The 25,150-nt window shown below is 46.6% G+C and overlaps 2 protein-coding genes across 4 annotated transcripts; one reads left to right on the forward strand and one right to left on the reverse strand.

The window, feature by feature from the left end:
* The first annotated feature begins 1,134 nt into the window (after positions 1-1,134).
* On the forward strand, positions 1,135-14,707 carry THRSP (thyroid hormone responsive). 3 transcript variants are annotated; one of them, XM_076002341.1, is made up of 3 exons: positions 1,135-1,759; positions 10,427-11,339; positions 14,016-14,707. In XM_076002341.1, the coding sequence occupies exon 2, from the start codon at positions 10,850-10,852 to the stop codon at positions 11,300-11,302; it is 453 nt and encodes a 150-aa protein (XP_075858456.1). In that variant the 5' UTR covers positions 1,135-1,759; positions 10,427-10,849; the 3' UTR covers positions 11,303-11,339; positions 14,016-14,707. The 3 variants fall into 3 exon arrangements, with proteins under 3 accessions (XP_075858456.1, XP_012599986.2, XP_012599989.1); XM_012744532.3 differs by having other exon boundaries at positions 1,152-1,759; positions 10,427-11,321; XM_012744535.3 differs by lacking the exon at positions 1,135-1,759 and adding an exon at positions 2,151-2,242 and having other exon boundaries at positions 10,427-11,321.
* Positions 14,708-15,566: 859 nt separating this feature from the next.
* NDUFC2 (NADH:ubiquinone oxidoreductase subunit C2) lies at positions 15,567-24,926 on the reverse strand. Its single transcript, XM_020286642.2, has 3 exons — positions 24,603-24,926; positions 17,525-17,668; positions 15,567-15,744 (listed from the first exon to the last, which is right to left on the reverse strand). Exons 1-3 carry the CDS (start codon positions 24,769-24,771, stop codon positions 15,695-15,697), a joined length of 363 nt encoding a protein of 120 aa, XP_020142231.1. The 5' UTR covers positions 24,772-24,926; the 3' UTR covers positions 15,567-15,694.
* Between the last annotated feature and the right edge of the window lie 224 nt (positions 24,927-25,150).

Here is a 25,150-nt window from a genome sequence, read left to right on the forward strand (position 1 = left end):
TTCAGACAGAGGCAATTACAGCCGGACACTTAGTGACAGATGGTGGGAGCACAGTGGAGGGGAACCTGAACCGGCTTTGAGGGTTGTCAGGGAAGGCTTCCTGGAAGAGGTGAAATTTTGACTCTGGTCTTCAAAGACCAAAAGGTGTTGGCCAAGTGGAGAAGCAGAGGCAGAATTCTGGTGGAAGGAGAGGCAAAGGTGTGAGACAAAGCACTAAAGTTCAGGAAGTGCCTTTAAAGCAGAGGAGCTGAATGCAGCATGCCAAGCTGAGGGTGGTTCCCCCCAGGACATAGATGGTCAGATTTGTTTTTGTTTTGTTTTGTTTTTTGAGACAGTCTCACTCTGTTGCCCAGGCTAGAGTGAGTGACATGGCGTCAGCCTAGCTCACAGCAACCTCAAACTCCTGGGCTCAAGCAATCCTACTGCCTCAGCCTCCCGAGTAGCTGGGACTACAGGCATGAGCCACCATGCCCTGCTAATTTTTTTGTATATATATTTTTAGTTGGTCAATTAATTTCTTTCTATTTTAGTAGAGACGGGGTCTATTTTAGAGACGGGGTCTCGCTCAGGCTGGTTTCGAACTCCTGACCTCTAGCAATCCGCCTGCCTCAGCCTCCCAGAGTGCTAGGATTACAGGCATGAGCCACCAGGCCCGGCCCAGATTTTTTTGGGTGAATGCACAGGGTCTCTTCTGGGTCAAGGAGAGACAAACACTGTGAATAGCTCTCAGGGCGAAGGTGGGAAACTAATAAAGACTTTCTAGTAGCCTCAGAATTTAAGCAGAGGCCACAAAGGCAGAAACAAGGCCAGAGTTGCTGACCCTGAAGTGACGCTGGACCACCTGTGCAGGACTCCCCAGAAGACAGAACAGCTAAAACCCACCTCCTCACCTACTTCCTGGCCACAGAGAGAAGGCTGAAGTCCCCAGGAACTTGGAGGGGAAATTTCTTTGTAGAGAGTTGTCAGTGTGCTTACTTGGCCTGACCGCCTACCTCAACCCACACCTAAATAGGGAGTAGAAGGCGCTATTCCCCCTCTCCTCAAACCAGGTGAGAGAGGCTGTCAGAGAACTATCTGGAGAGTCTTGGGGTAGGCGGAGGCTCTGGGGTCTGGCACCTGGCTGGGGAGAGGCGGGGCTGGCAGGCAGGGCCGCCCTGCCGGCTGTGTGCTTCCTGCGATCCACATGTAGACCCCACAGAAGGGTCTTCTTGAAATGGACCCTGTGGAAGAGGGCTGCCGTTTAGGGGCGAGGGGACCCGGCAGGATGAGACTGGAGGTGTGTGGGTGGAGTGCAGAAGCTAAGGGGCTGCACGCAGCCCTCAGGAGGAGACACCCCGTTTTTAAGGGTGCTCCTGCGGAGTGATGTGGTGGGTTTCCCAAGAGCCCCCCAAAGTGCCCCTGAGGGACACTGGGAATCCGCCGCGCCCGGGGGACTTGAGGTCCCTAGACCTTCCTGTCCCGACGCTCCTCCACCCCCAGCCCGGGCGCGGCCCGCGGAGGGCCGGGAGCAGCGGAAGAGCCAGGCGGGGAAGGAAAGGCGCTGCGGGCCAGCGGGGAGCTCGGCAGGGGAGTTTGCTAGACCGCCGCCCGCGGGGATTAGCCGCGAGTCGGAACGACCTGACGGTAAACGGCGGAGGACTCCCGGAAAGGCGAAGCGGGAGCCCACAGAATCAGTTCGCACGGGCAGGAATGGAAAGAAAGAAATCGGCTCGCTGCTATTCCCTGCTAAGCCGAGGCCCTTTGGTAAACCGGCTATGTGGTGAGTGGTGTCTTGGGAAGACGAGAGGATTTTCCTCCCACTCTCTCGCCGTCGACCGAGGAAGGGGACGAGACCCGACGGGCGCGGCGTCCGTGCGGCGGGCGGGAGGCCGGGACGCCTGCTGGGGCTGAGCGGCGCGGCGGCCGCGCGGACGCAGCCCAGGCCTGGGCTTGCCCTGCAGCGCCCTCTGCTGGCCGGAGCCGCGCCGGCGGGGCCGAGCTCTGCGCCTGGCTGGGCACAGCCTTCCGGCGGCCGCAGTCTGGCGCGAGGCGTGGATTCCTGAGTTGAACCATCGGAGAAGAGGCGTGCCCTTGCAGCTGGGAGGAGCCTGTTTCACAGGGGAGGGGGCCGATCTGGTCGGAAAGGTCAGCGCGGGGTTAGGCTGGACAGCAGGGCGTGGGGCAGGAAGAGGGGGAGCGAAGATTCGGAAGCGTTGCTGGGGTTCGGGAGAGCGTCGCAGGCATGTCGGAGCATCACCAGTGTGTATGTATGTTTGCTGTTTCGCGCCTCTGAGCTTGTGCTCAGGCTGGTATTTCTCCCTAGAAAATATTTCCCACTTTTCCTTTTTTTGCTATAAGCACTTATATTCAAAATATGTATTCAAAAATATGAGGACGAATATATACATATTCATATATCCGTTACCCAACTTGAGAACTAAGACGTAGCAAATATAAAGTACCCATGTACACCTCCCTTTTCTCCCTCCCTCCCTAGAGATGGCGCCTTAAATTTGTGTTTTTCCTTTCTATGTAAGTTTTTATTTACTACATATGTATGTATTTATAAAGAATATACAGATACATGAAATCAGCTGCCTGTGCTTTTGTGGTATTTGCCAAGCTGGGTTGAAGCAGCTTGTTTAGTTGTTTGTCCTTCTTCCCCGCCAGGCTCTGACCTCGAGGGCGTGGACTGTGCATCCAGGTGTCCCTCCTTCCCAGTTCAGAGCTTAGCACAGAGGTGAGGCTCAGGTTTGTTGACTTGATTGCTGGGGACAAAGTTGTAAAGGCTAGCTGAGGACTCGAATGCCAGGACAAGGCTTTGGACTTTATCTTGGCTGGTTGTTTTCTAGCTGTGCCTTGTGGAGTCCCTTGGGTTCTCTGGAGGTGACCCAAGAGCTAATGAAAGATGATCAAAAGGATGCAACTGTTGACTAAAGAAAAACAATTACTGGCTCGGTGGCTCACGCCTGTAATCCTAGCACTCTGGGAGGCTGGGGGGGGGTGTGATTGCTCGAGGTCAGGAGTTCCAAACCAGCCTGAGCAAGAGCAAGACCCCGTCTCTACTATAAATAGAAAGAAATTAGTTGGCCAACTAATATATATAGAAAAAATAGCCAGGCATGGTGGCGCATGCCTGTAGTCCCAGCTACTTGGGAGGCTGATGCAGGAGGATTGCTTGAGCCCAGGAGTTTGAGGTTGCTGTGAGCTAGGCTGACGCCATGGCACTCACTCTAGCCTGGGCAACAAAGGGAGACTCTGTCTCAAAAAAAAAAAAAAAGAATCAAATTGAAAGGAAACCTAGCCAATCAGATAACGTCACATATCTATTCCGCTTTAATATTTTTTAAACAGAATTCCTTCTTGAGAAAAGTATCAAGGAAGAATTTAGCCCTTCATCAAGGAGTGAGAGCAACTAGCTAAATAAGGACCATCAACCAAGAGGGAGGTCGGTGACTCAGCAGAGACTCACCCAGTCTCCTGCAACCGTGGAGGAGTTGGAGGGGCTCAGAGGGTCCATGCTGGGCCCACAGTGCTGGGTCCCTGCAATGTTTCAGATAACCTGAGGCAGTATATTCTGAGCCCCTTTGTGGTTGCCATGACTATCAACTAAAGAAAAAAAAAATCAAGCTTTTAAAGAATTAAAGTTAGTTTGGTTTTTAAACTTTTTTTAATTTAAAAAAAATTAAATTTTTTAAAAATTTAATTTACATTTGTCTGCCTCATATCTGGTCATACCCACAGGCCCAGCACGGTGCTGGCACATAGTAGGCTCTCAATGCATGAGGCCCCCTTATCCCATGACAAAGTAGGGGCTGAGTGACGGGGCAGAGGTGGCCAGACCATGTCTTGGCCCCACTGGGGTGATAAGATGAAGAAAAACAGCCTGAGGCCCATAGACATTAGGTGATGGGTATGGGTATATAAACTACTTTTTAAACTTGTTGTTAGAACAGGGTCTTGCTTTCTCACCCAGGCTGGAGTGCAGTGGCATAATCATAGCTCACTGTAACCTTAAACTCTTGGGCTCAAGAGATCCTCCTGCTTCAGCCTCCTGAGTAGCTGGGACTACAGGCTCTCTTGCCTTTTTTTACTTTCAATTTTTGCAGAGATAGGAGTCTTGCCCAGGCTGGTCTTAAATTCCTGGCCTCAAGCGATCCTCCCACCTCAGCCTCCCAGAGTGCTGGGATTACAAGTGAGAACCACCATACCCTGCCTACAATTAGTTTTATTTAGAGGTCTTGCTGAGGACGACAGACTGAGGTCTATGGCCTGGGAGCAGCCCTTTAGAAAGGTTCTGTCAGACTATTCCAGTGCAGCATTTTAGCCTACTTCTGATATCTAGGTGGTAGGGGGTTAGTACATTTTTTCCCCCTTCTCAGCACCTGTACAGGTGGGTGTGGGTCCCCAATCACTTCCTGGACTGTGGCCAGGGTCCCAGCCTGGGGCTAGCTGCCCTGTGGGCAGACCAAGAGCTCTCCTGAGCAAGGGTGACTTGTGGAGCTCCTCCGTCAGGGACTGGCCGTGGTGGAAGGAGGCAGTTGCCTTCACTGGGGGCCTGGGCCTGGCATTGGCAGCCTCCCCACTGAGGGCCCGCTGTGGCCAGTGCTTCTCAGGGGTTCGCTCAGCACAAGTGTGCTGAGTGGAAAAAATGGAGGAAGGAGTGAAGTGAAATTCCTGGGAAGTGCACCAAGGCTGGAGAGACCCCCACGGTTTTTGTTCATTCATGCCATCAGTCAGCAAACTAAGGACACTTTCTTAAGCTCCCGGGGTGCTGGCGTCATAGGCAAGAGTCATGACCTGGTTCTTGCCCTCCAGGGCTCCCAGGTAGGAGAGAGACAGACATGTTTTTGGCATGAGTGACTAGTCTTGTCTGGTCCCAGAATTTTAAAATATCATAGCCTTATAGTAAGTGACACATATGACAGGTGAAGTCCTCTCAGGGGAGGGAACAAAACGTGACTAGAAATACAAGTTGGAGTCTTGGCTTCTTCATCAGTGAATTGTAGGGGTCGGGTTGCTGGATCACTATGGAGTCCTGACAACTCAGACTTTTGGGATTGACTGATGAGGGAGCACTTTGTTGACATGTCAGCCTCTCTCCCTCCTACTCAGCAAGCCCAGAAGGCCTCAGGGTGGCCCCGGAACCAGTTGCATCAGTTGGGGAAAAGCTGGGTTTTCCCAGAACTGGGGGAGGCAGTGACAGGGAGGAAGTTGGGAGTGGGGCTGGACAGGAAGACCTGCCAGGTTCCTGGTCCACCCTGGTCAGCCCTTCACACGGAGCCTTTGTGACAGTAGAGTTTGCAGCGAATTCTTCGAACAGCAGAGATAGCCACGTTCCCGAGTAAGAAGGAAAGGTCTGGGCCTCTTAGGGTGAGCTGAGGACTCCAGAGAAGGAGTCCTGCCACACCCTCAAATAAATAGCTCTTCCTTGGCTGGCCATTTGGTTCTTGATGCCCCCTAAAATCCTCCATTCAGAGGAAGTGTGTTTTTTAGCTTGAAAGAGCCTCCATTTAGTCCAGCTCCTCCGTCGTCCAGATAGGAGACCGAGGCCCGTGGAGGCAGGCCCACTTGCTTAAGGTTGCACCCAAGGTGGTTGTGCCTTGAGGAGGACATTCTGTGATCAGTAGTACTTGCTGTCCTCTCTGTCTGGACAGCAGATCTTCCAGAAGCTGAGAACATTCTGGTCTCAGCACAGCTATCTCTTCTTCCCTGGGGTAATAACTGTATTTGGAGTTAGGCATCTCCTGGGGATCTTGTTGAAATGCAGGTTCTGGTTCAGTAGGTCCTGGGCAGGGCCTGAGAATCTGCGTGACAAATGTGTTCGGGGTGATTAGATACTGCTGGTCTGCAGATCACACTTTGAGTAGCAAGACTTGTTACCTTACTTTTTTTTTCTTCTTAGTGCATGTCACAATGTGATATTATGATATTTATCTGTGCGTGTGTTTGTCATGGCTCCCTCTCCACTGGTTATAAACTGCCTTTATAAACCTCATCTGCCTCATATCCGGTCATACCCACAGGCCCAGCACGGCGCTGGCACATAGTAGGCTCTCAACGCATGAGGCCCCCTTACCCCGTGACAAAGTAGGGGCTGAGTGATGGGGGGGCAGACCGTGACTATACGGCTCCTGACTCCTGGCCCCATGTGTTCCCTAGGCCCGCACTGGGGTGATAAGATGAAGAAAAACAGCCTGAGGCCCATAGACATCAGGTGATGGGTGTGGGTATATAAATTACTTTTTAAACTGGAGAACTTTTCCCAACCTTGCTCTGAGTCCATTCTGTGGCCACCTGGCTCCAGCCCAGCCCTGGGCACCACTTGCTCATCTCACCCCTTGCACCACGTTCACATGCTGTGCCTGGCCTGGCCCTGAGGGCCTTGACCCCAGGCCATCTGGGCCTGTTCAGCATGTCCAGCGTGGGGCGTTCAGATGCTCCCGAGGGTGCGGCCATAGGCAGCTCTGCCCAGGTCATTCCAGTAAGCGTCTCACTCAGCCTCAGTTCCCCACGAAAGGGTGGGAACAAGGACTTGGGAAACTGAATAAAGCTTGAGGTCTAGTTCAGCACTTGCTGTTTACTTCCCTTCGCTCCTTTGCTGGGATTTTCTACCCGCAGTGGCCCAGCTGGACTAGATAACCTGCCGACCCTGGGGTGTGGCGTCTTTGAGAGCAAGAACAGCCAAGTCCCTGTGGAACCTCTGTCCTATTCCGTCCCCTAAAAAGACGATATGCCTCTGCTTCCTGCCACCTCCTCTCTCTCCTAGCACTTGTCTGCATCCAGCCTGTCCCATTAGAATCCCTTGTCTTCTAATCTGACACATGGCAGGCAGCATTTCATCCAGGGCCTTCTCTCTGCCAGGGAGACCTGGAGGCAGTCTGGATCCGTAGCCTGCGGGCTGGGTGAACCTGGTCATGTGGACCCTCCTTTCACTCCTTCCCAGCCTTCTCGTGTGTTCTCCACTCATTCACTCACACAACTCATTTTTTCACCCACTTACTAATTCATTCACTCTCTCCCCTTTTCACTGACACCCTCATTTTCCCCCTCCCTTCCATCATCATTCCCTCTGATTCAAGCCCAGGAACATGTCTGGGGATAGACTGGCCTCAGATAGGGTTAAAATACACACACAGGGTGGAAAAACACAGGGAGGCACAGAGACTGTGTGCTCAGAAGGAGTCCCTGAAAGTCTGAGCTGGAGAGGCCTTAACAAAGATCAGCCTTCTCAGTTTTCTAGATGGAGTAAGTGAGGCCCAGGGCTGCCCACTGGGCAAAGAGGCAGGAGGCAGCTGCTCTCAGGACACCCCTGGCCTGCCCACGATGCCAGAGTCAGCTTTCCCGGCCCTTCCACAAGCAGAGCACGTTTTCCAGTTCTGAGCTGGTGCCCCTGGGACTGGGTTAAAGCACAAGAACTAAGGCAGAGAGTAATGTCCTTAGAGACCTGGGCATGGATTCTGAAGGAGTTATACAATCAGGGCTGGAGGGGCCTTCCCTGTGGACTTGTAAACTCTTCGCTTTACACGTGGGCACTGGAGCAAGTGGGCCCGGAGGCAGCCCTGGAACCGGAATCACAGCGTCCAGCCTTATGGTCTTTGGCTGCGCCCACTGCTTAGCAACCATGGATGTTTGAATTCCAGGGAAGTCCCATTTTCTTGAGGAGAAAACGTTTTTTCCCCACAATAATGGTCAAAAACAAACACAAAATGCATTAGGACTAGAAATGAATGAATCAAATATTTACTTAAGTAATCTTTTAAAGTTAAATTCTTTAACTTAGGCAGGGCATGGTGGCTCACGCCTGTAATCCTAGTACTTACTCTGGGAGGCTGAGGCGGCAGGATCGCTCAAGATCAGGAGTTCGAAACCAGTCTAAACCAAGAGCGAGACCCCATCTCTACTAAAAAATAGAAAGAAATTAATTGGCCAACTAAAAAAATATACAGAAAAAATTAGCTGGACATGGTGGCGCATGCCTGTAGTCCCAGCTACTTGGGAGGCTGAGGCAGTAGGATTGCTTGAGCCCAGGAGTTTGAGGTTGCTGTGAGCTAGGCTGATGCCATGGCACTCTAGTCCAAGCAACAGAGTGAGACTCTGACTCAAAAAAAAAAAAAATTCTTTAACTTAATATATTAATTGAGAAAAATAGCCATTTTCTACTTATAGTTTAGGAAACAATTGGTTTGCAAATTCTCCACCTTGCTGACTGATTGAGGTAACATTGGCCTAATATATTCTGCTAAGAGTTTTGTTCACAGCAAAGTGGAGGAAAAGCACCCTGTATAATGTAGACTGTCAGGACATGATGATGGCACAACCCCTTCTTTCCTGAAGAGTACGCTGGAAAAGAACCTCACCTTACAGCCAGTCCCATGAGATATTTTGAGCACCTACCATTATATTCAGCTTCTGGTGGCTGCAGCCACTTGGGCTCCTTAGCCACATCAGAGGCCTCACTAGTGCCTCCCGCCAAGCCAGGGAGACTATTTTTCGAGGTCACTGGACATTATAACCAGAGATCCTAGAATGTACCAAGAAGTGAATCTAATGGTCATGATTCAACCAACATTTACTGAGCATTTGCAGTGGCCCTGGGACAGGTATAAAATGAATCGAGATATAAAGTGGCAAGTGTTAGCGTGGAGAAATACACGAGAGATCAAGGGAGCATGGAGTAGGAGAGTGCAGGTGGCCAGAAGGCAGTGCAGACTTCATGAGCTTCTGCAGTACACTAGATATTTCACAAACACCATCTATAACCCTGTAACTACCTACAGGTAGGTGTTACGACACATCCCAACTCCTTCTTGCCCGAGAACAAGTAATGTGTGCTCTTCGGCTTATTACTTAACCTTAGCCCTCAATTTCCTCATCTGTAAATGAGGACTGCCTACCACATATAGTTGTTGGGAGGATTGAGTTTTATTGTAAGAACTTTGCATATGTTAGCTTAGCTTAGAATAGCAAGTCCTCAGTTAATGTTGTTCTGATCATTATTACAACATATAAGGAAGCTGAGGCTCAGAGAGGTCTGTGCTCTCTGTTTCACTCCATAACATACAGTACAGAAAGGGTTAAAGTGGAAGCTTTGCCCTTTGCAGCAGGCCCAGGCCTGGATTTGGCTGCCTCCTCTGCCCTGGAGAAGCAAGGCCATCAGTGCAACACAGGATGACCTCGGGTTACCTGCGGTTATGTGCACAGCCAACCCACCAAGAAGAGGAGAAAGGGACAATCGCCCCTTTCCTCTGAGGCTTGACAGAGATGGGTTATATCATCCTGTTATATCTGAGCTGGGAGACCTTGGGCAAGTACCTCTTCCTATCTGAGTCTCAGTTTCATCTGCAAGGGGATACTAATTTTTTCTGCCTCATCAGGCTCTTGTGGGGATTGCATGGTTAAAAGATAGGAAATGGCTTTGCACACTACATATAAGCATAGTTAAGCCCAGTAACTTTGGGTGGGGTGACTATTATAATTTAACAGGGAGGGATTATAGGGAGGGAGAATTCAGTTCAATATGAGGATAAGCCTTCTCGTAGCTCTGGCCACAGGAGTGGGAGAGAGTGAAGGAGTGAATGATTGTCACTTGGCAGGGTGCAGAGAGGGCTCTCGCCCTGCAGTGCAGGTGTGGGTGGCTTAGGTGAGGCACCCTGAGATTCTGTTCGGCCCCATCCCCTCCCTGTGCTCACTCCTTCTCTCTCCTACCTGCCAGGGTGGGAGATATCATCACCTGGCAGGTCGTTTCACCTGGAACAGTGTTGGGAACAGGTGCCTGAACCAGAACTCAGAAGGTCTAATTCTCCTCTTGACTCTGCCACTAAGTTGTGCAACTTTGGGCCTCTCTCTGGGCCTTAATTTGCTTAAATATCTCATCAATAAATATAGCAAACGCAGTTTGTAAACTATGACAATATGGGATTGTGCTTTGTGGTTTACAAAGTACTTTTTTTTTTCTTTCTTTCTTTTTTTCTGCCTCAATTGCTTGTCTGGAGTGATATAAAGCATTTTTATTGACTTTGTCTTATTCAAGTCTTACACCACCACCTCAAATTTATAGAGGATATGATCCTGTTGACTTTATGACTTACATAACCTCACAGGACAGTCCGGAACACTGCCTGGAGGTGGGAGAGAGGTGATCCTGGGCTGGAATCCCAGCTCCAGTGGGACTTCGGGCAAGTTCCTTTAGCTGTCTGGACCTCAGCTTCCTCATTGGTAAAATAGGAACATTAAAACATTTATGCAGGGTTGTGATAAAGATTGAACGAGATCACTTGTGAAAAAGCTCAGCGCAGAACCTGCTGCAGTAACTGTTAGCCAGCAAACAACTAAAAACCTCAGCTAGGAAATTTGCAGGACTGGACTCCTGGCTCCGACTTCAGTGCTCTTTGCCCCACACCAAGCTGTTTCATTTCATAACCCTCTTCCCTTGTTCATTTCACAGCTGAGGCACCCCAGGGTGAAGAAGCAAGCTGTGCGTTAGGAAGCTATGCTAAACAGGCAGCAAAGAGGAAACTTGGTCTCTAGTGACCTGCAAGAATTATTTATTGCCTGGCGTCAAGTGTACCAGTTGCCAAAGGGAAAAGCTTTCTTCCAACTGGCCCAGGAGCTGCTGATGGAAGAGCCAGGCTCTTGCTGAGGCAGTCTTGTAGAGCTGAAGTGACAAGCAGAAGGCTGGCAGGTCTGTTCCTGGGCAGATAGATCACCTGATACAGACACTGGGGCCTCAGCCCTGGGATTGGCCTAAACCAGGGCTGTGTTGACCCAACGGCTGGGCCTTGGCATCCTGTCAATCTGCCGTCAGATCCAGAGCCTAGAAATAGTGCTGGGGCAGTCTGCTGGACTCAGAGTGTGAGAGGAAGCAACCATGCAGGTGCTAAACAAGCGCTACCCCAAGAACTGCCTGTTGACTGTCATGGACCGGTACTCGGCCGAGGTGCGCAACATGGAGCAGGTGGTGATGATCCCCAGCCTTCTGCGGGACGTGCAGCTGGGCAGCCACAGGGGCCAGGGCCAGGCCGGGGCTCCGGATCTCTACACCTACTTTACTATGCTCAAGACCATCCGGGTGGATGTGGACCACGGGCTGCTGCTGCGGGAGGAGTGGCAGGCCAAGATGGCAGGCAGCGAAGCTGACGAGGCTGAGAATGAAGCTGCAGAGACAGAGGAGGCGGAGGATGAGGGGGTCTCAGGGGAGCTGGACCTGGAAGCCCAGTTCCACCTGCACTTCTCCAGCCTCCATCACATCCTCACCCACCTCACCCTGAGAGCCCAGGAGGTGACGAGGAAATACCAGGAAATGACGGGACAGGTCCATTAGGCCTCGGACTCTAGGGAAGGTAATGGTGGCCATGCTGGTAGGTGTCAGAGCCCATCAAGGGGCATTCCAGGGGAGGAGAGGGGAAGGTGATGCAACCCAGTGGGACAGGGACAGCCTGGCTCTCAGGCAGAGACACCCTCACATCAGGGTATTGGGACCACAATCTAGGAGGGCCCAAGACTGTGCCTGCCTTACTATCCTTCTGACCCCAAACTGGTGAGTAATGGCAATGAAGTGGTATAGAGACAGAAGGAAAAGTGGTCTGTGAGTGCATACCTCATGTGCACATATATGTGTTTGTGTATGTGTGTATTTATTAGTAAGTATGTGAATGCTTTTAGATGTGTGAATGAACAATTGTGTTCTCACTGTTGAAGAGTGTGATTAGAACTATGGACTGTCTCCCCCGAGTTCAGGTGTATAGACATACAACTGTACATATAATTTTAAGGGGTATGCCATCCATCAAGGTCCATCCATGATTCCTAAGAACACCTGATGTCATGTATTAATAATAGCTTCCATTTGAGCACATAGTAAGTGCCAGGACAACCTATAAGTGCTTGACATAGAATTATCTCATTTAATCTTCACAGTAATCCTACAAGGATAAGTTTTATTATTTTCATTTCACAAATGAAGAAACTTACTCAAGGCATGTGTATTTACTTAGCGGACATTGTGAATTCTATGTGTGTGTCAGTGATCGCCAACATGTTTCAAGTCACAGAACATGGAAAATTATGTCTACATGGAATATGGGAGTGTGGCGAGGCTGCTCACAGTACTCTAGAACTGGCTGGAGTACTCTGGCTACCCAAGGTTGCAGCCAGCCAAACAGAAAGCCAAGGAGCCAGTCTTGGCACTCTAATGTGTTCCAGGCACACTCGAGTGTGCAGGCATGCCTGTTGGGAAGCCCTGTTGTGTGTACAGGCGCACGTGTTGGAGTGTGAGACTAGATGTCTATGAACAGAGGGGCTGGGGTTGTGAGGTGTGGATGAGCTGCAGGCTAGACAAGCAGGTGGTAGCATAGGGTAGGAGGTGGGAAGAGGACCTGGCGCAGTCATGAGTAGGTTACTCAGGGATAAAGATTGGGAGAAACTGGACCCCAGCATGTGCCAGTTTGGATCCTGTGCCACCTGGCAGCCTTGCTCCCACAAACTGGCCTCATCAGTTATGAAAAACATCTGTGTCCATTGCAATCTCAAAATTACCTGATGCAAGAATGTGGAATAAGATTTGTATGCCCAGTTTACTATGAGGAAATGAAAGCCAGAGAGGTGAAATGACTCAAAGTCACATAGTAAGGAAACAAAAACAAGACTGACCCCAACTTTGAGTGCTTTTTCCATTGTACCCACTCTCTGCCATATTGTGTTACCTTCATTATCTGCCTTAAAGGATGCTCTGTAATGATGGGGAGTAAACATAGACCCCCAAACACACAGAGCTTAAAGAGAACACTGCCCCAGGCATTTTCTCAGCCAGTTTTCCTTACCCCACCTCAAGCCCAAACTATCAACCTCAACTCTGCTTCCCTCTTTGGCTTACGGCTCCCTGAGCCACCTTTCAGATGTTCTTCTTGAATTAGACTGGGCTAGGTCAACAGCTCTGGATTCAAGGTCTGTGAGGCCTTGGGTAAGCCAATTCACTTCTCTGGGTGTAACTGTAGTAGTAAAACTAACAACTGACATTTGAATAGTTTTAAAATAGGCCGGGCGCGGTGGCTCACCCCCGTAATCCTAGCACTCTGGGAGGCCAAGGGGTGCGGATTGCTCGAGGTCAAGAGTTGGAAACCAGCCTGAGCAAGAACGAGACCCCGTCTCTACTATAAATAGAAAGAAATTAATTGGCCAACTAATATATGTAGAAAAAATTAGCCGGGCATGGTGGCGCATGCCTATAGTCCCAGCTACTCAGGAGGCTGAGGCAATAGGATCCCTTAAGCCCAGGAGTTTGAGGTTGCTGTGAGCTAGGCTGACACCACGGCACTCACTCTAGCCTGGGCAACAATGTGAGACTCTGTCTCAAAAAAAAAAAAAAAAAAAGAAAAAAAAATGAATAGTTTTAAAATAACTTGCATTATCAATTACCTGATGGAATTATCCTTCCCTTTTACAGTGGAAAAAACTAGAGGCCTGAGAAGTAAAAATGAATCCAGTGTTACTCAGTAAATGGCAAACAAAGCCAGGTTGTGAACACTGGCCTAAGTCTAATTGTTTTCCTCCACACCAGTGGATTTTCTGTGTTCCTTAGAGCCTTAGAGCAGAAGGTGGGAATTGGAGATGGCACTGGGTAGAAACCCCACTTCTTGATTAACCAAACAGCTTCAAAGATCAGAGTAGCAGTTCTACACCATAATGCTTCGACACACCCTAACTTAACTGATTTTCCTTCACGAGGCAGTATGGTATAACAAAAGCTTAAAAATCTGGGCTCTCGTCCTGTTTCTGCCATTGACCTCTATATGATCCTAGACTACTTATTTCACCTTTCTGCATGTTTCCCTGTTAGTAAAATGTAGAGGAGAAATCAGATGAATATTCCAGCTCTGACAACCTGATTCTTCTTAACAGTGATAAGGCAGCATTTTCCCATAGCAACAACCTTGAGGTTTTTCATTTGTTCTTCCTTCTCTAATAGGCGTGTGATAGTACCTTATTTGTTTGAATTTATACTGACTTGGCTTTGTACAAATTTCTGCAATCCACAGATCACCTGACACGCTAGAAGGCAGACTCTTGTGATGAGGCCACGGAGCTGTTCACTAGCCCTGATGAGGAGACCAGAAAGGCCTAGACCTGCAGCTGGAAGTGAAGGCAACTTGGTTCTCTGGGATGCTTCTCTACCTCCTTCTGAGCACCATTTCCTGGACTCTAGTCACTGCCACACCTTTAGGATATCTGTTGCTATTCACAAACTCCCCTTGTTCCTCTTACCAGTGTGGGGTGGTGACCAGTGGTTCCTGGGAGACTAGATAGTTACCTGTCAGTGTAGTACAGTAGAAAGATCATAGGTGTTAGGACGTGACCAAAGTTCGTATGCGTCCTCTTGGCAGTCATTTGCTATATGTTCTTGGGCGAGTTATTTAACCCACTGGGGCCTAAATTCCCTCATCTACAAAACGGGAGTAATATTATCTACCTCACGAGCTTATGAAAATTAAACATGATGAATCAAGTAAACCTGGCAGGTGAGAGCTATTATTATAATAGGGTAAATTGTTCTCCCACCCTTACCTATATATTTGCTCTAGCCCTTGCTTTTCACTCTCCAGAGCTAAGAGGTAGCAGAATCTCTTGGGATGAGTGGTTCACCGTCTTGTACTTGTTGATCACTGATAAGGCCAAGCACAGGTGAACTGTAATCCCACTTATTGCAGAAGCAATAAAAAATTACCTTGTATTTGTACATCTCTTTATTTCTAAAGCACTTTGTCCAACGTTTCATTTTTTAAAAGTGGTACTCAAGAGAATAGAGATGGAATTCATTTGATTGTACCCAGAAACCATCCGCTTGTATTTGTACAATCATCTAATCTGAAATCACATAACAAGAAACAATTTTATCTCCAAAACCTGATCTGATTATAAAATCTGAGGTTGGAAACAAAAACTTTTAGGTTTATCAAATCCAAACAAGCATGGATTTGATAAACCATAAAGTGTAGCCTCATTCCAGTTAGGTGCAGTCTTTTATTTCTAATCGCACCAAGCTCCATTGTAGACAGCGTCAGCTACTACTGAATCCATGTTCTTCAGGATAATCCATCTAACAGCAAAGACCCTTTTGCAGTTACCAGATTTCTGTTCTCCCTCTCAAGTCTCCTCCTTCCAATCTACCTTCTGTATTATTACAGAGAGCTCAGAAATGTTATACAAACCTGACCATGTTATTTAAAACCCTTTAGTGACTTCCCAATACCTACAGGATCAAATAAAAATTATTTTGCATAACACACAAAATGCTCCATTATCTGGCTCATTCTATACTTGCTTTGCAGACCACAAGATCTCTGTCACAACTACTCAATTATGCTGTTGAAGCAGGAAAGCCATCATAAACAACAACAAATGAGTATGGCTATATTCCAGTAAGCTTTATTGGCAGTGAGCCAGATTTGGGCTATAGTTTGCTGACTCCAAACTAGAACTAAACTCCATTTTAAAATCTTTCAGATGTCTTCTTAAAACTGGGTGAATGGAAACTGACCATTCTCTGATGAACTATTTTTCTTACAACAACAAAAAAAGAGTCAGAGAACTCATGGTAATTATTTTAATTATAAGGTGTTAACACAGATTAACATAAACTTCAGCTGACATGGAAACATGTTCCATAAAATTCAGAAATAATGTATCAGTGAAACTAGAGCAGGCATTTTTGAAGACTTCAACGTATTGGATGGAAATTTTCAAGAATTTCAGCATAAGTCTTCTTCTCTATAAAAAGAAAGATCACAAAAGATTTATTTTAAAATGTTTTAAAAATTACATTTCCTAAAGGAAAATTAACACCCAATAACCTTATCAATAGAAACCCTATGATCTGAATGTTTGTGTGACCCCAAAATTCATATGCTGAAACCTAATCCCCAATGCACTGATATTAAGAGTCGGGGACTTTGGGAGGTAATTAGGTCATGAGGGCCCTGCCCTCGTGAACGGGATTAGTGCCCTTACAAAAGATGCTCAAGGGGGTTTGTCTGCCTTTTCCACCATGTGAGGACACAGCAACAAGCCACTGTCTACCAAGCAGAAAGTAGGCCCTCAGCAGATGCTGGATCTGCTGGTGCCTTGACCTTGGACTTCCCAGCTTCCAGAACTGTGAGCAATAAATTTCTGTTATTCATAAATTATTCAGTCCGATATATTTTGTTATAGCAGCCCAAACAGATAAAACAAACCCCTAAGAATTTCCTTATTTTTTTGTCCTCAGCTATGGCTTGGCAATCGCTGAGACTTTTTTTTTGAGACAAAGTCTTGCTCTGTCACCCAGGCTAGAGTGCCATGGTGTCAACCTAGCTCATAGCAACCTCAAACTCCTGGCTCAAGCAATCCTCCTGCCTCAGCCTCCCGAGTAGCTGGGACCACAGGGCACATGCCACCATGCCTAGCTAATTTTTTCTATTTTTAGTAGAAATGGGGTTTCACTCTTGCTCAGGCAAGTCTCAAACTGAATTCAAGCAAGCCGCCCACCTCAGCCTCCCAGAGTGCTAGGATTACAGGTGTGAGCCACCGCGCCTGGCTGGGAAAAGTGTTTCTGAAAGGCAACAGGCAATTAGCTCAGCCTGGGGAAATGAGCCATCCTAAGGAGTCTGGATTTTACACTATTGGCAATGGATAGCTATTTTAAACCGAGAGGAGAGGTGTGATCAGATTTGCTGTCAGCAGAAATAAGACCAAAGGCAGAGATGACTCAAGAGGCAAGTTCAGGCCGGGCGCGGTGGCTCACGCCTGTAATCCTAGCACTCTGGGAGGCCAAGGCAGGCGGATTGCTCAAGGTCAGGAGTTCAAAACCAGCCTGAGTGAGACCCCGTCTCTACCATAAAAATAGAAAGAATTTAATTGGCCAACTAATATATATAATATAAAAATCAGCTGGGCATGGTGGCTCGTGCCTGTAGTCCCAGCTACTCGGGAGGCTGAGGCAGGAGGATCGCTTGAGCCCAGGAGTTTGAGGTTGCTGTGAGCTAGGTTGACGCCACGGCACTCACTCTAGCCTAGGCAAGAAAGCGAGACTCTGTCTCAAAAAAAAAAAAAAAAAAAGAGGCAAGTTCAACAGTCTAAGCAAGACATTATCAGAGCCTAAATCAGCATAGTGGTAGTGTGAGAGAGAGGAGAGTTCAAAGTTGAGAAATATTTAGGAAATAGAACTGGTCAGACTGGATGACTAATGGGAAGTGAAAGAGAAAGACTTGAAGATAATTCTCAGGCTTCTGGCTTGAGTGTCCAGATGGACAGTAGTGCCATTCCCTGAAACATGACACAGAGGAGCACAAGGTTTGGGAAGGTGGAGGGGACATGAATTTTGTTGCTGTCCAAGGGACACAGAGGTAATCAGCCAGAAATTGGATAAATTCAAGAGAATTATGATCTATAGACAAAGATGTGGGAGTCAACAGAAGAGTATAGAAGGTACCTGAAGCCATAGGCATGAATAGATTAACCAAGGAAAATGATACAGAGTAAAAAAAGGTTTTCTACTATTAATTTAAAATACCTTTTTCAGGAAAATCCTCTGGATGTAACTTCATATATGCAAACATATCACGGTCCCTCACAGCATACATATATTCTTGACGTTTTAAAATATAGTATCCAAAAAAAACAAAGGAAGTAACATATAGAAGCTGGCGGTGCAAACCTGAAATTCAAACGACAAATTCCAAAGAAAGCAAAAATCAGTCATGTGTATTAAAAATTACATTTTTACATTTCAGATATATATATATATGTTTTTAAATAAAATTAGAGATGAGGCATTTCAGATATATAATTTAGTGGTATGGCATTGCTTTTCTTTAAAAAAAATAAATAAAGCTTTTCTATATGGCTATTCTAAACAGCCTTGATTCTTGACCTTGAGACATCCTACCGTATTTCCCTGAAAATAAGACAGGGTCTTATATTTATTTTCTTCAAGAAGACACTCAAGGGCTTATTTTCAGGGGATGTATATTTTTTTTAAGTACAGTACAACAATCTACATTTATTCAAATATAGTTAAGTTGTTTTCTTCTGGAACATCATAGTAACTCTCCAAACCCCGAATTCCATCCTGAATTTCTTGCGACTCTATTTCCTTTAGAACCATTGGAACCTCTCATGTCGAGCAATAGAGCTCTTACGGGGCAGATGAGAAGGGCTGCTTGTCTTCTTTACCGCTCTGTGAAGAAATGCATGAGTTGTGCAGATACGCTGTGCAGCCATGCCAAGCACTAGGTCTTATTTTTGGGGTAGGGCTTATATTGTGCAAATGCTTAGAAATCCTGCTAGGACTTATTTTATGGGTAGATCTTATTTTTGGGGAAACATGGAACATATTCTTAAAGAAATCTGGCAATTATGAAAAACAAACATAATTATTTGCAAACAGAATTATTAATAGAACCTAAGATTGTTAAAATTCAAGTTTTATAAAATACCTCATGGAAAAAGGTAGATAAGTACAAAATCCTGAATCCTGGGCTAAGAATAGAAAAAAAAAATCTTTTTTCTTTTTCAGTAAGTTAACTTTAGACCCCAACTAAGCTACAGTCTAGAGGCCTGTTTAGGATGTGATGAGACAGAGGTAAAGTCTCCTACAAATGTTCTAAAAGCAATCTGGGGCTGGCATGGTGACTCACACCTGTAATCCTAGCACTCTGGGAGGCCGAGGCAGGAGGATCGTTTGAGCTCAGAAGTTCGAGACCAGTCTGAGCAACAGTGAGTTCCCATTTCTACTAAAAAAAAAAAAAAAAGAAGGAATTTAGCTGGACAACTAAAAGGAAAAAAAAAAAAATATATATATATATATATATATATATATATATATATATATATAAATTAGCTGGGCATGGTGGCACATGCCTGTAGTCCCAGCCACTCGGGAGGCTGAGGGCCCAGGAGTCTGAGGTTGCTGTGAGCTAGGCTGACGCCATGGCACTTTAGCCTGGGCAACAGAGTGAGACTCTGTCTCAAAAAAAAAAAGCAATTTGGTTTGTCTCCATATCCCGATTTATATATGCATATTTATTGGTTACTAGAACCATCAGCTACACTACAAAAGTATCTCATTAAAAAATTCCTTCACTGTTTTCTTTCGTACCTTCTAAATCTTGTTTATTTACATGTATTATCTATTCAAAACCGTATTTTAAAAATCATCCTATTATAATGAGACTGGGAGGATCAAATTACACCATCTAGGGAAAGCCAAAAGTGAAAGTCTGAAGGGGAGATCCAAAGGTGTGAACTTTATACATGGAAACAGTTTTTGCAAAAGGCCTACTGCAGGTTTGATTTTCTAGCTATACCCCAGAATTCCATTCCTAGTCCTCTTCTTTTCTTATCCTACACATATTCCTTTGGAGAACTCATTTATTCCTACAGTTTTATCTGCTACCCATGTGGTGATGACATGTAAGTATGTCTAACCCAGACACCTATGCTAAATAACATACTTACTCAAATGTTTGTCAGCCGTGTTCACCTGAATACCCCAAACTCATGGACTCAAGGACTCATGTCCTTCCTATTCATACCTCTTACGCCTACCTCAGAGAATGGCAGGACCATTTAAAGAATCTGAGTCATAAACACAGTAATCCTTTTTTCTACCCTTTTCCCCCACATCTAGTCACTAGGTCTTGTCAGTTCTACCTTGTAATTATTTCCTTTCCTCACTCTGGGGAACTTCTCTCACTTGCACTAACTGGTCTCCCTTTCATTTCACCAGAGCCGCTCTAATCTGATCCCAGCTTTTACCCCATCACTAGAAGAATTTTACTGAAATGTAAACCTATCTTGCCAGTCCCTTCTATCCTTTAATTATGTCTCATAGGAGTCCAAACTCCTGAATCTAACCTACAGGGCCCTTCAGGAGTTAACTCCTTCCACCTTCACCTTTTGATGCTCCTTGCTAGGCACTCTGTGCTCCAGCAATACTGAACTACTTTTAATTCCTCACACAAACTTTCATGCTGCTAAATAACATGAACTAGTTATTATCTGTGCCTAGTGACCACCTCATCCTTCAGGATTCAACCCTGACATGACATCCTCTAAGAAGTCTCCCCAGACTTCTCCTGATGTTGAAAGGGTAAACTCATGTCTATTAACATGTAAGTTGAGGCCAGGCGCGGTGGCTCACGCCTGTAATCCTAGCTCTCTGGGAGGCCGAGGTGGGCGGATTGCTCAAGGTCAGGAGTTCAAAACCAGCCTGAGCAAGAGCGAGACCCCGTCTCTACTATAAACAGAAAGAAATTAATTGGCCAACTAATATATATAGAAAAAATTAGCCGGGCATGGTGGTGCATGCCTGTAGTCCCAGCTACTCGGGAGGCTGAGGCAGCAGAATCGCTTGAGCCCAGGAGTTTGAGGTTGCTGTGACCTAGGCTGACGCCACAGCACTCACTCTAGCCTGGGTAACAAAGTGAGACTCTGTCTCAAAAAAAAAACAAAAAAACAAAAAAACATGTAAGTTGCTACAGTAATTTGTTTCTGTCTATATCACCAGGCAAAACCAATGTTTGATTCATCTTTATATATAAGTACATAGCACTTAATACATATTTAATAAATGAATAGCCTCGGGCAATTCAACTTACTACCTCTAAAACTGATCTAATAGCTATCCTATCTTTCTCACAGTAGTAGTACATAAACCAAGACATATGTATGTAAAAGTATTTTGGAAAATATGTAAAACAATAAAAATGAAAAATATTTCTATGATCTGGGACTGGACAGGGGGTAGGCTCTTTTGCATTATCTCTTACCCCAAGCAGCCACTGCTTCCCCTAATGGACTACCCACAACATAGCAAACCAAGTGTGTTCTCCCACAAGCCACTGGACTCCACAGATACAAGGACCTGACTCCCTCTGTGCTGACCTGTATTTCTCAAAGAAAAAGACTTCGTGTTTTAAATGATGTCAGCATCCTAGCCTTAAAGGCCTGGACTGGCCTCTTCCCAAGTCCCTGTTTTTTCCCTAACTTCTCTTCTCTCAGCAGCGGTCTGCCTCTCATTACATGCACAGCCCCTCCACAATCATTTTCCCCTTTTTTCCTTTACTCAATGAGTCAAAACCTGAAGGCCATCATGCTCTTTGCCAAACTCCATAAATGACTGAGATTAATCTAGAAATCAATAAATACTTAATTTTGTGGACTACATTTAGATTACCAACTAGCTCTAAATTTAGGGCAGGTTAAGTGGTAACCAGTAACAAGGTGGTGAGAGAAAAACTTAAGAAAAATTATATTTATTGACAGTACAGCAAGATGACTATTATTAGCAATGATTTGTTGTACAGTTCAAAACTGCTGGAAGAGAGGAATTGGCATGTTCCCAACATAAAGGTCATGGATGGTCCAATTGCCCTCACTTGATCATTACACATTACACATTGTATGCATGTCTCAAAATGCACGTGTATCCCAACTCTCTTAGAAATATCATTTGTGTCACACCTGTTACTCTATATGCATAAACTTGTCTTTTTAATAGATATGTCCATCTGGTATGTAATCTTTTGGAGAGCTGGGACCATGTTTTATATTCCTTGTAAGCTACATATACTTACTCATTCACAAATACTTATTGAGCATCTACTATTTTTTTTTGAGACAGAGTCTCACTCTGTTGCCCAGGCTAGAGTGCTGTGGCATCAGCCTAGCTCACAGCAACCTCAAACTCCTGGGCTCAAGCGATCCTCCTGCCTCAGCCTCCTGAGTAGCTGGGACTACAGGCATGTGCCACCATGCCTGTATATATATATATATATACACATTTTTATTGTCCAGCTAATTTCTATTTTTTTTTTTTTAGTAGAGACGGGGTCTCATTCTTGCTCAGGCTGGTCTCGAACTCCTGAGCTCAAACAATCCTCCTGCCTTGGCCTTCCAGAGTGTTAGGATTACAGGTGTGAGCCACCATGCCTGGCCAGCATCTACTATTAATATATATATCAATGGGCTAGATAAACACAATATGCATTCAATAAATGCTGAGAATAACTATTTCAACAAAGTCCTCAGGACCTGAATTTTCCAAAGCAATTTAGGGACTCTCAATGAACTCTGACCCCTACTCCTGTGCTGAGTAACTTTATATACATTATCTCATTTCACAGAGATAGGGAACTTCCCCAGAATCAAATGGCTAGCAGGGTAGAGGTGCTGTCAAATCCAAAATCATATTCTCTTAACTACTATCCTCTTCAGTCTTCCAGAAAGGCGCAAACTGCTAAACTAACAACAATGAGGTAAGATTAAGTGGTACATACTACTTCCCATTTCAGCCTACCTCTGCTTCCTCTGGAACATTCTACACCCATTGTACCTCCTTCATGCTCCCAAACTGTGCTCTGCTCACTTCTATCAAAACATGTATTAATTATACCCAAGACCAGTAATCAACTGTTTCCTCACCCCATGTATGCACTTATGTAACACAGTGCCTGGCACAGAGACAGTTCAGGGGAGCTTTATCCAGCACCTTTTGTTTTAGACATCTTACCTACAGAATCTCAATTCTCACAACAAATATGCAAAAATTAATTATTCTTGCTTTCCAGATGAAATTTTGGCTCTGATTAGCCTGATCATGTAACTTGCTTACCCAAAGTGACACAGCTGTGGGAAGCAGTGGAGCAAGGCTGTTTAGTTCCAAAGTGGAGCTCTCTCATTAGACCAAGTGACAGGCTTGAGCAAATGTGGAATGGTGATGAAAAGGGAGGAAACCCCATGTTCCCAGAGGCAGAAATGGACAAAGATGACTCCTTCCTGTAGTGAGGGGTCATGTCTAAGGGAGATGGGACTTCAGTACTATTTGAGCACTGAAAATGCTGGGATTTGATGGGCTGGGAGCCGACCTCCAGGCATGACATACAGCTGGAAGAAGGCTAAAGAGACTCAAGTGGAATGATTCCTATTGCCTGAACCACGGCATGAGCTTTCTTCCTTAACTGTGCACCTTGGCGCCAACCAATGCTTCACATTGCTGACAAAGTTGACCTTTTAAAATACAGGTCTGGAGGCAGGGAGGAGGAGATGGGTATATTCACACCTAATGGGTGCAGTATGCACTGTCTGGGGGATGGACACACTGGAAGCTCTGACTCAGGCAGAGCAAAGGCAATATATATAACCAAAACATTGCACCCTCGTAATATGCAGAAATTTAAAAAAAAAGAAAAATATAGGTCTGATCACTGCAATCTTCCAGCTCTCAAAAGCTTATAAGGTTCTTGGCTGCCTAGAGAATAAATTGCCATGATCTACCTAAATATGCACTGTAGCCTTATCCCCCTAACCCTGTACATTCACTCAGTCATCTAACACCCCCCCATTCAGAGGCCCTTGCCTCCATTTGCTCCCACTAGCCCATGGACCTAGAAAGCTGTCTCTCAGTTCTGCCTGAAAATCAAAGCTAAGTTGAAAGATACCTCTTCCAAAGTTGCTCTCTTCTTTGCTCTTTTCTTTGCTCTTTGGAAATCTATTGTCTTTAGCACAGCTGTGTTGGCTATTATTGGAATAGTCAGTCTCTGACAGGAGGCCAGCAACATACTAGTAGGAAATATAGCTCAATGGTTTAGAGCCTCCTATTCAAACTGTGGTCCCCAGACTAGCGCAGCAGTATCCAGGAGCTTGTTGGTAACACGCCGCCTCTCCCCAGACCTAATGAATCAGAATCCACACGTTAAGAAGATCCCTAGGCCGGGCGCTGTGGCTCACGCCTGTAATCCTAGCTCTTGGGAGGCCGAGGCGGGCGGATTGCTCAAGGTCAGGAGTTCAAAACCAGCCTGAGCAAGAGCGAGATCCCGTCTCTACTATAAATAGAAAGAAATTAATTGGCCAACTGATATATATATAAAAAATTAGCCGGGCATGGTGGCGCATGCCTGTAGTCCCAGCTACCCGGGAGGCTGAGGCAGAAGGATCACTCGAGCCCAGGAGTTTGAGGTTGCTGTGAGCTAGGCTGACGCCACGGCACTCACTCTAGCCTGGGCAACAAAGCGAGACTCTGTCTCAAAAAAAAAAAAAAAAAAAAGAAGATCCCTAGGTTATTCACATGCACGTTAAGTTTGAGAAGCACTGGTTTAGAATATACTCTCCGAGGTCTAAAAACTGGCTCTGCTACTTACTGGCTCTGCCCATATGGCCTTGGGCAAACCGCTGTAACCTCTCTTAGGCTGTTTCCTCATTTGTGGATAATACCTCCCCCCAGAGTGTTCTGAGGACTAAATGCTCTAATGCCGGCAGTGTCAGTAGTGCATAGGATAGACGCATAGCTTATTTCTGCACAGAGTGCAACGCAAACTGAAGAGGGGAGCAGTCCCTGATCCTTCACAGACTCTCTGTAGGGTCTCGGGTAAGTCCCTGCTTCACTGAATCTCAGTTTCTTCAAGTGCCAAGTGTCACTCTGGCTCTTCCCGGTTCTGAAGAGCTAACGGGACACGGAAGGCCCGGCAAGGCGAGTTGGGGCCAGAAAAGGCACGGAAAAGCAGAGCTCCTCAGGAAGGCCTAGGACAGAGCTGGTCTGCAGCCCTACGAACCCCTCTCCCCACAGCCGATCCCGCCCGCGCAGCCCTCACCAGTTATCATCACCGGTCTCTGCCGGATCGCGTTATCAAGCAGGCCAGAGCAGTAGCCCAGGAAGCCCGTGTAGAGGAGCCGCGGGTCGGTCAGCTTGGGCGGGGGCAGGTTCCGGGCCTCATCCGGCAGGAACTGTAAGGGCACTTTGCTCTGCCGTCCGGTCAGCATAGTGACTCCGTTTCCACGTGAAGCCTGGCCTCAGACTACCAATTACAAGAAAAACCACCACGACCTCTGGCCTGGCGTAAGCGGCGAGCTTTCTCCTCCGAGCACCGGGCTCAAGGACATGGCGCAGGAGTGGTGCAGCGCCAAAACGCTTCCCGGTGCGTGCTGCAGCCGGAACCCAGTACGGGAGGTTCCGGGCTACTAAATGGCTTACCTTGATCGCGTGCCAGCTCTAATTCTTCTGGTGAGCGTGGGATTCAGGAGCCTGGTACCACAGGGTCGAGGAATACACCAAATAAGCCAAACTAAGCGAAGACTAAGAGGCACTGATTTTCCCCCCTTACTCCCCCACTCAGTATTGCCTCTCCTCCCCTGCGCTTTA

Source organism: Microcebus murinus, chromosome 4, assembly GCF_040939455.1.
Source record: "Microcebus murinus isolate Inina chromosome 4, M.murinus_Inina_mat1.0, whole genome shotgun sequence".
In the NCBI taxonomy this organism is placed as follows: Eukaryota; Metazoa; Chordata; class Mammalia; order Primates; family Cheirogaleidae; genus Microcebus; species Microcebus murinus.

Coding starts and splice junctions, on each gene's coding strand:
- NDUFC2 (XM_020286642.2), bottom strand. CDS start 24,771: ATGCTGACCGGACGGCAGAGCAAAGTGCCCTTACAGTTCCTGCCGGAT. Junction 17,669..24,602: donor GAGACCGGTGATGATAACTG/GTGAGGGCTGCG, acceptor TTTGAATTTCAG/GTTTGCACCGCCAGCTTCTA. Junction 15,745..17,524: donor AGAGGATTTTCCTGAAAAAG/GTATTTTAAATT, acceptor TTCTTTTTATAG/AGAAGAAGACTTATGCTGAA.
- THRSP (XM_076002341.1), top strand. CDS start 10,850: ATGCAGGTGCTAAACAAGCGCTACCCCAAGAACTGCCTGTTGACTGTC.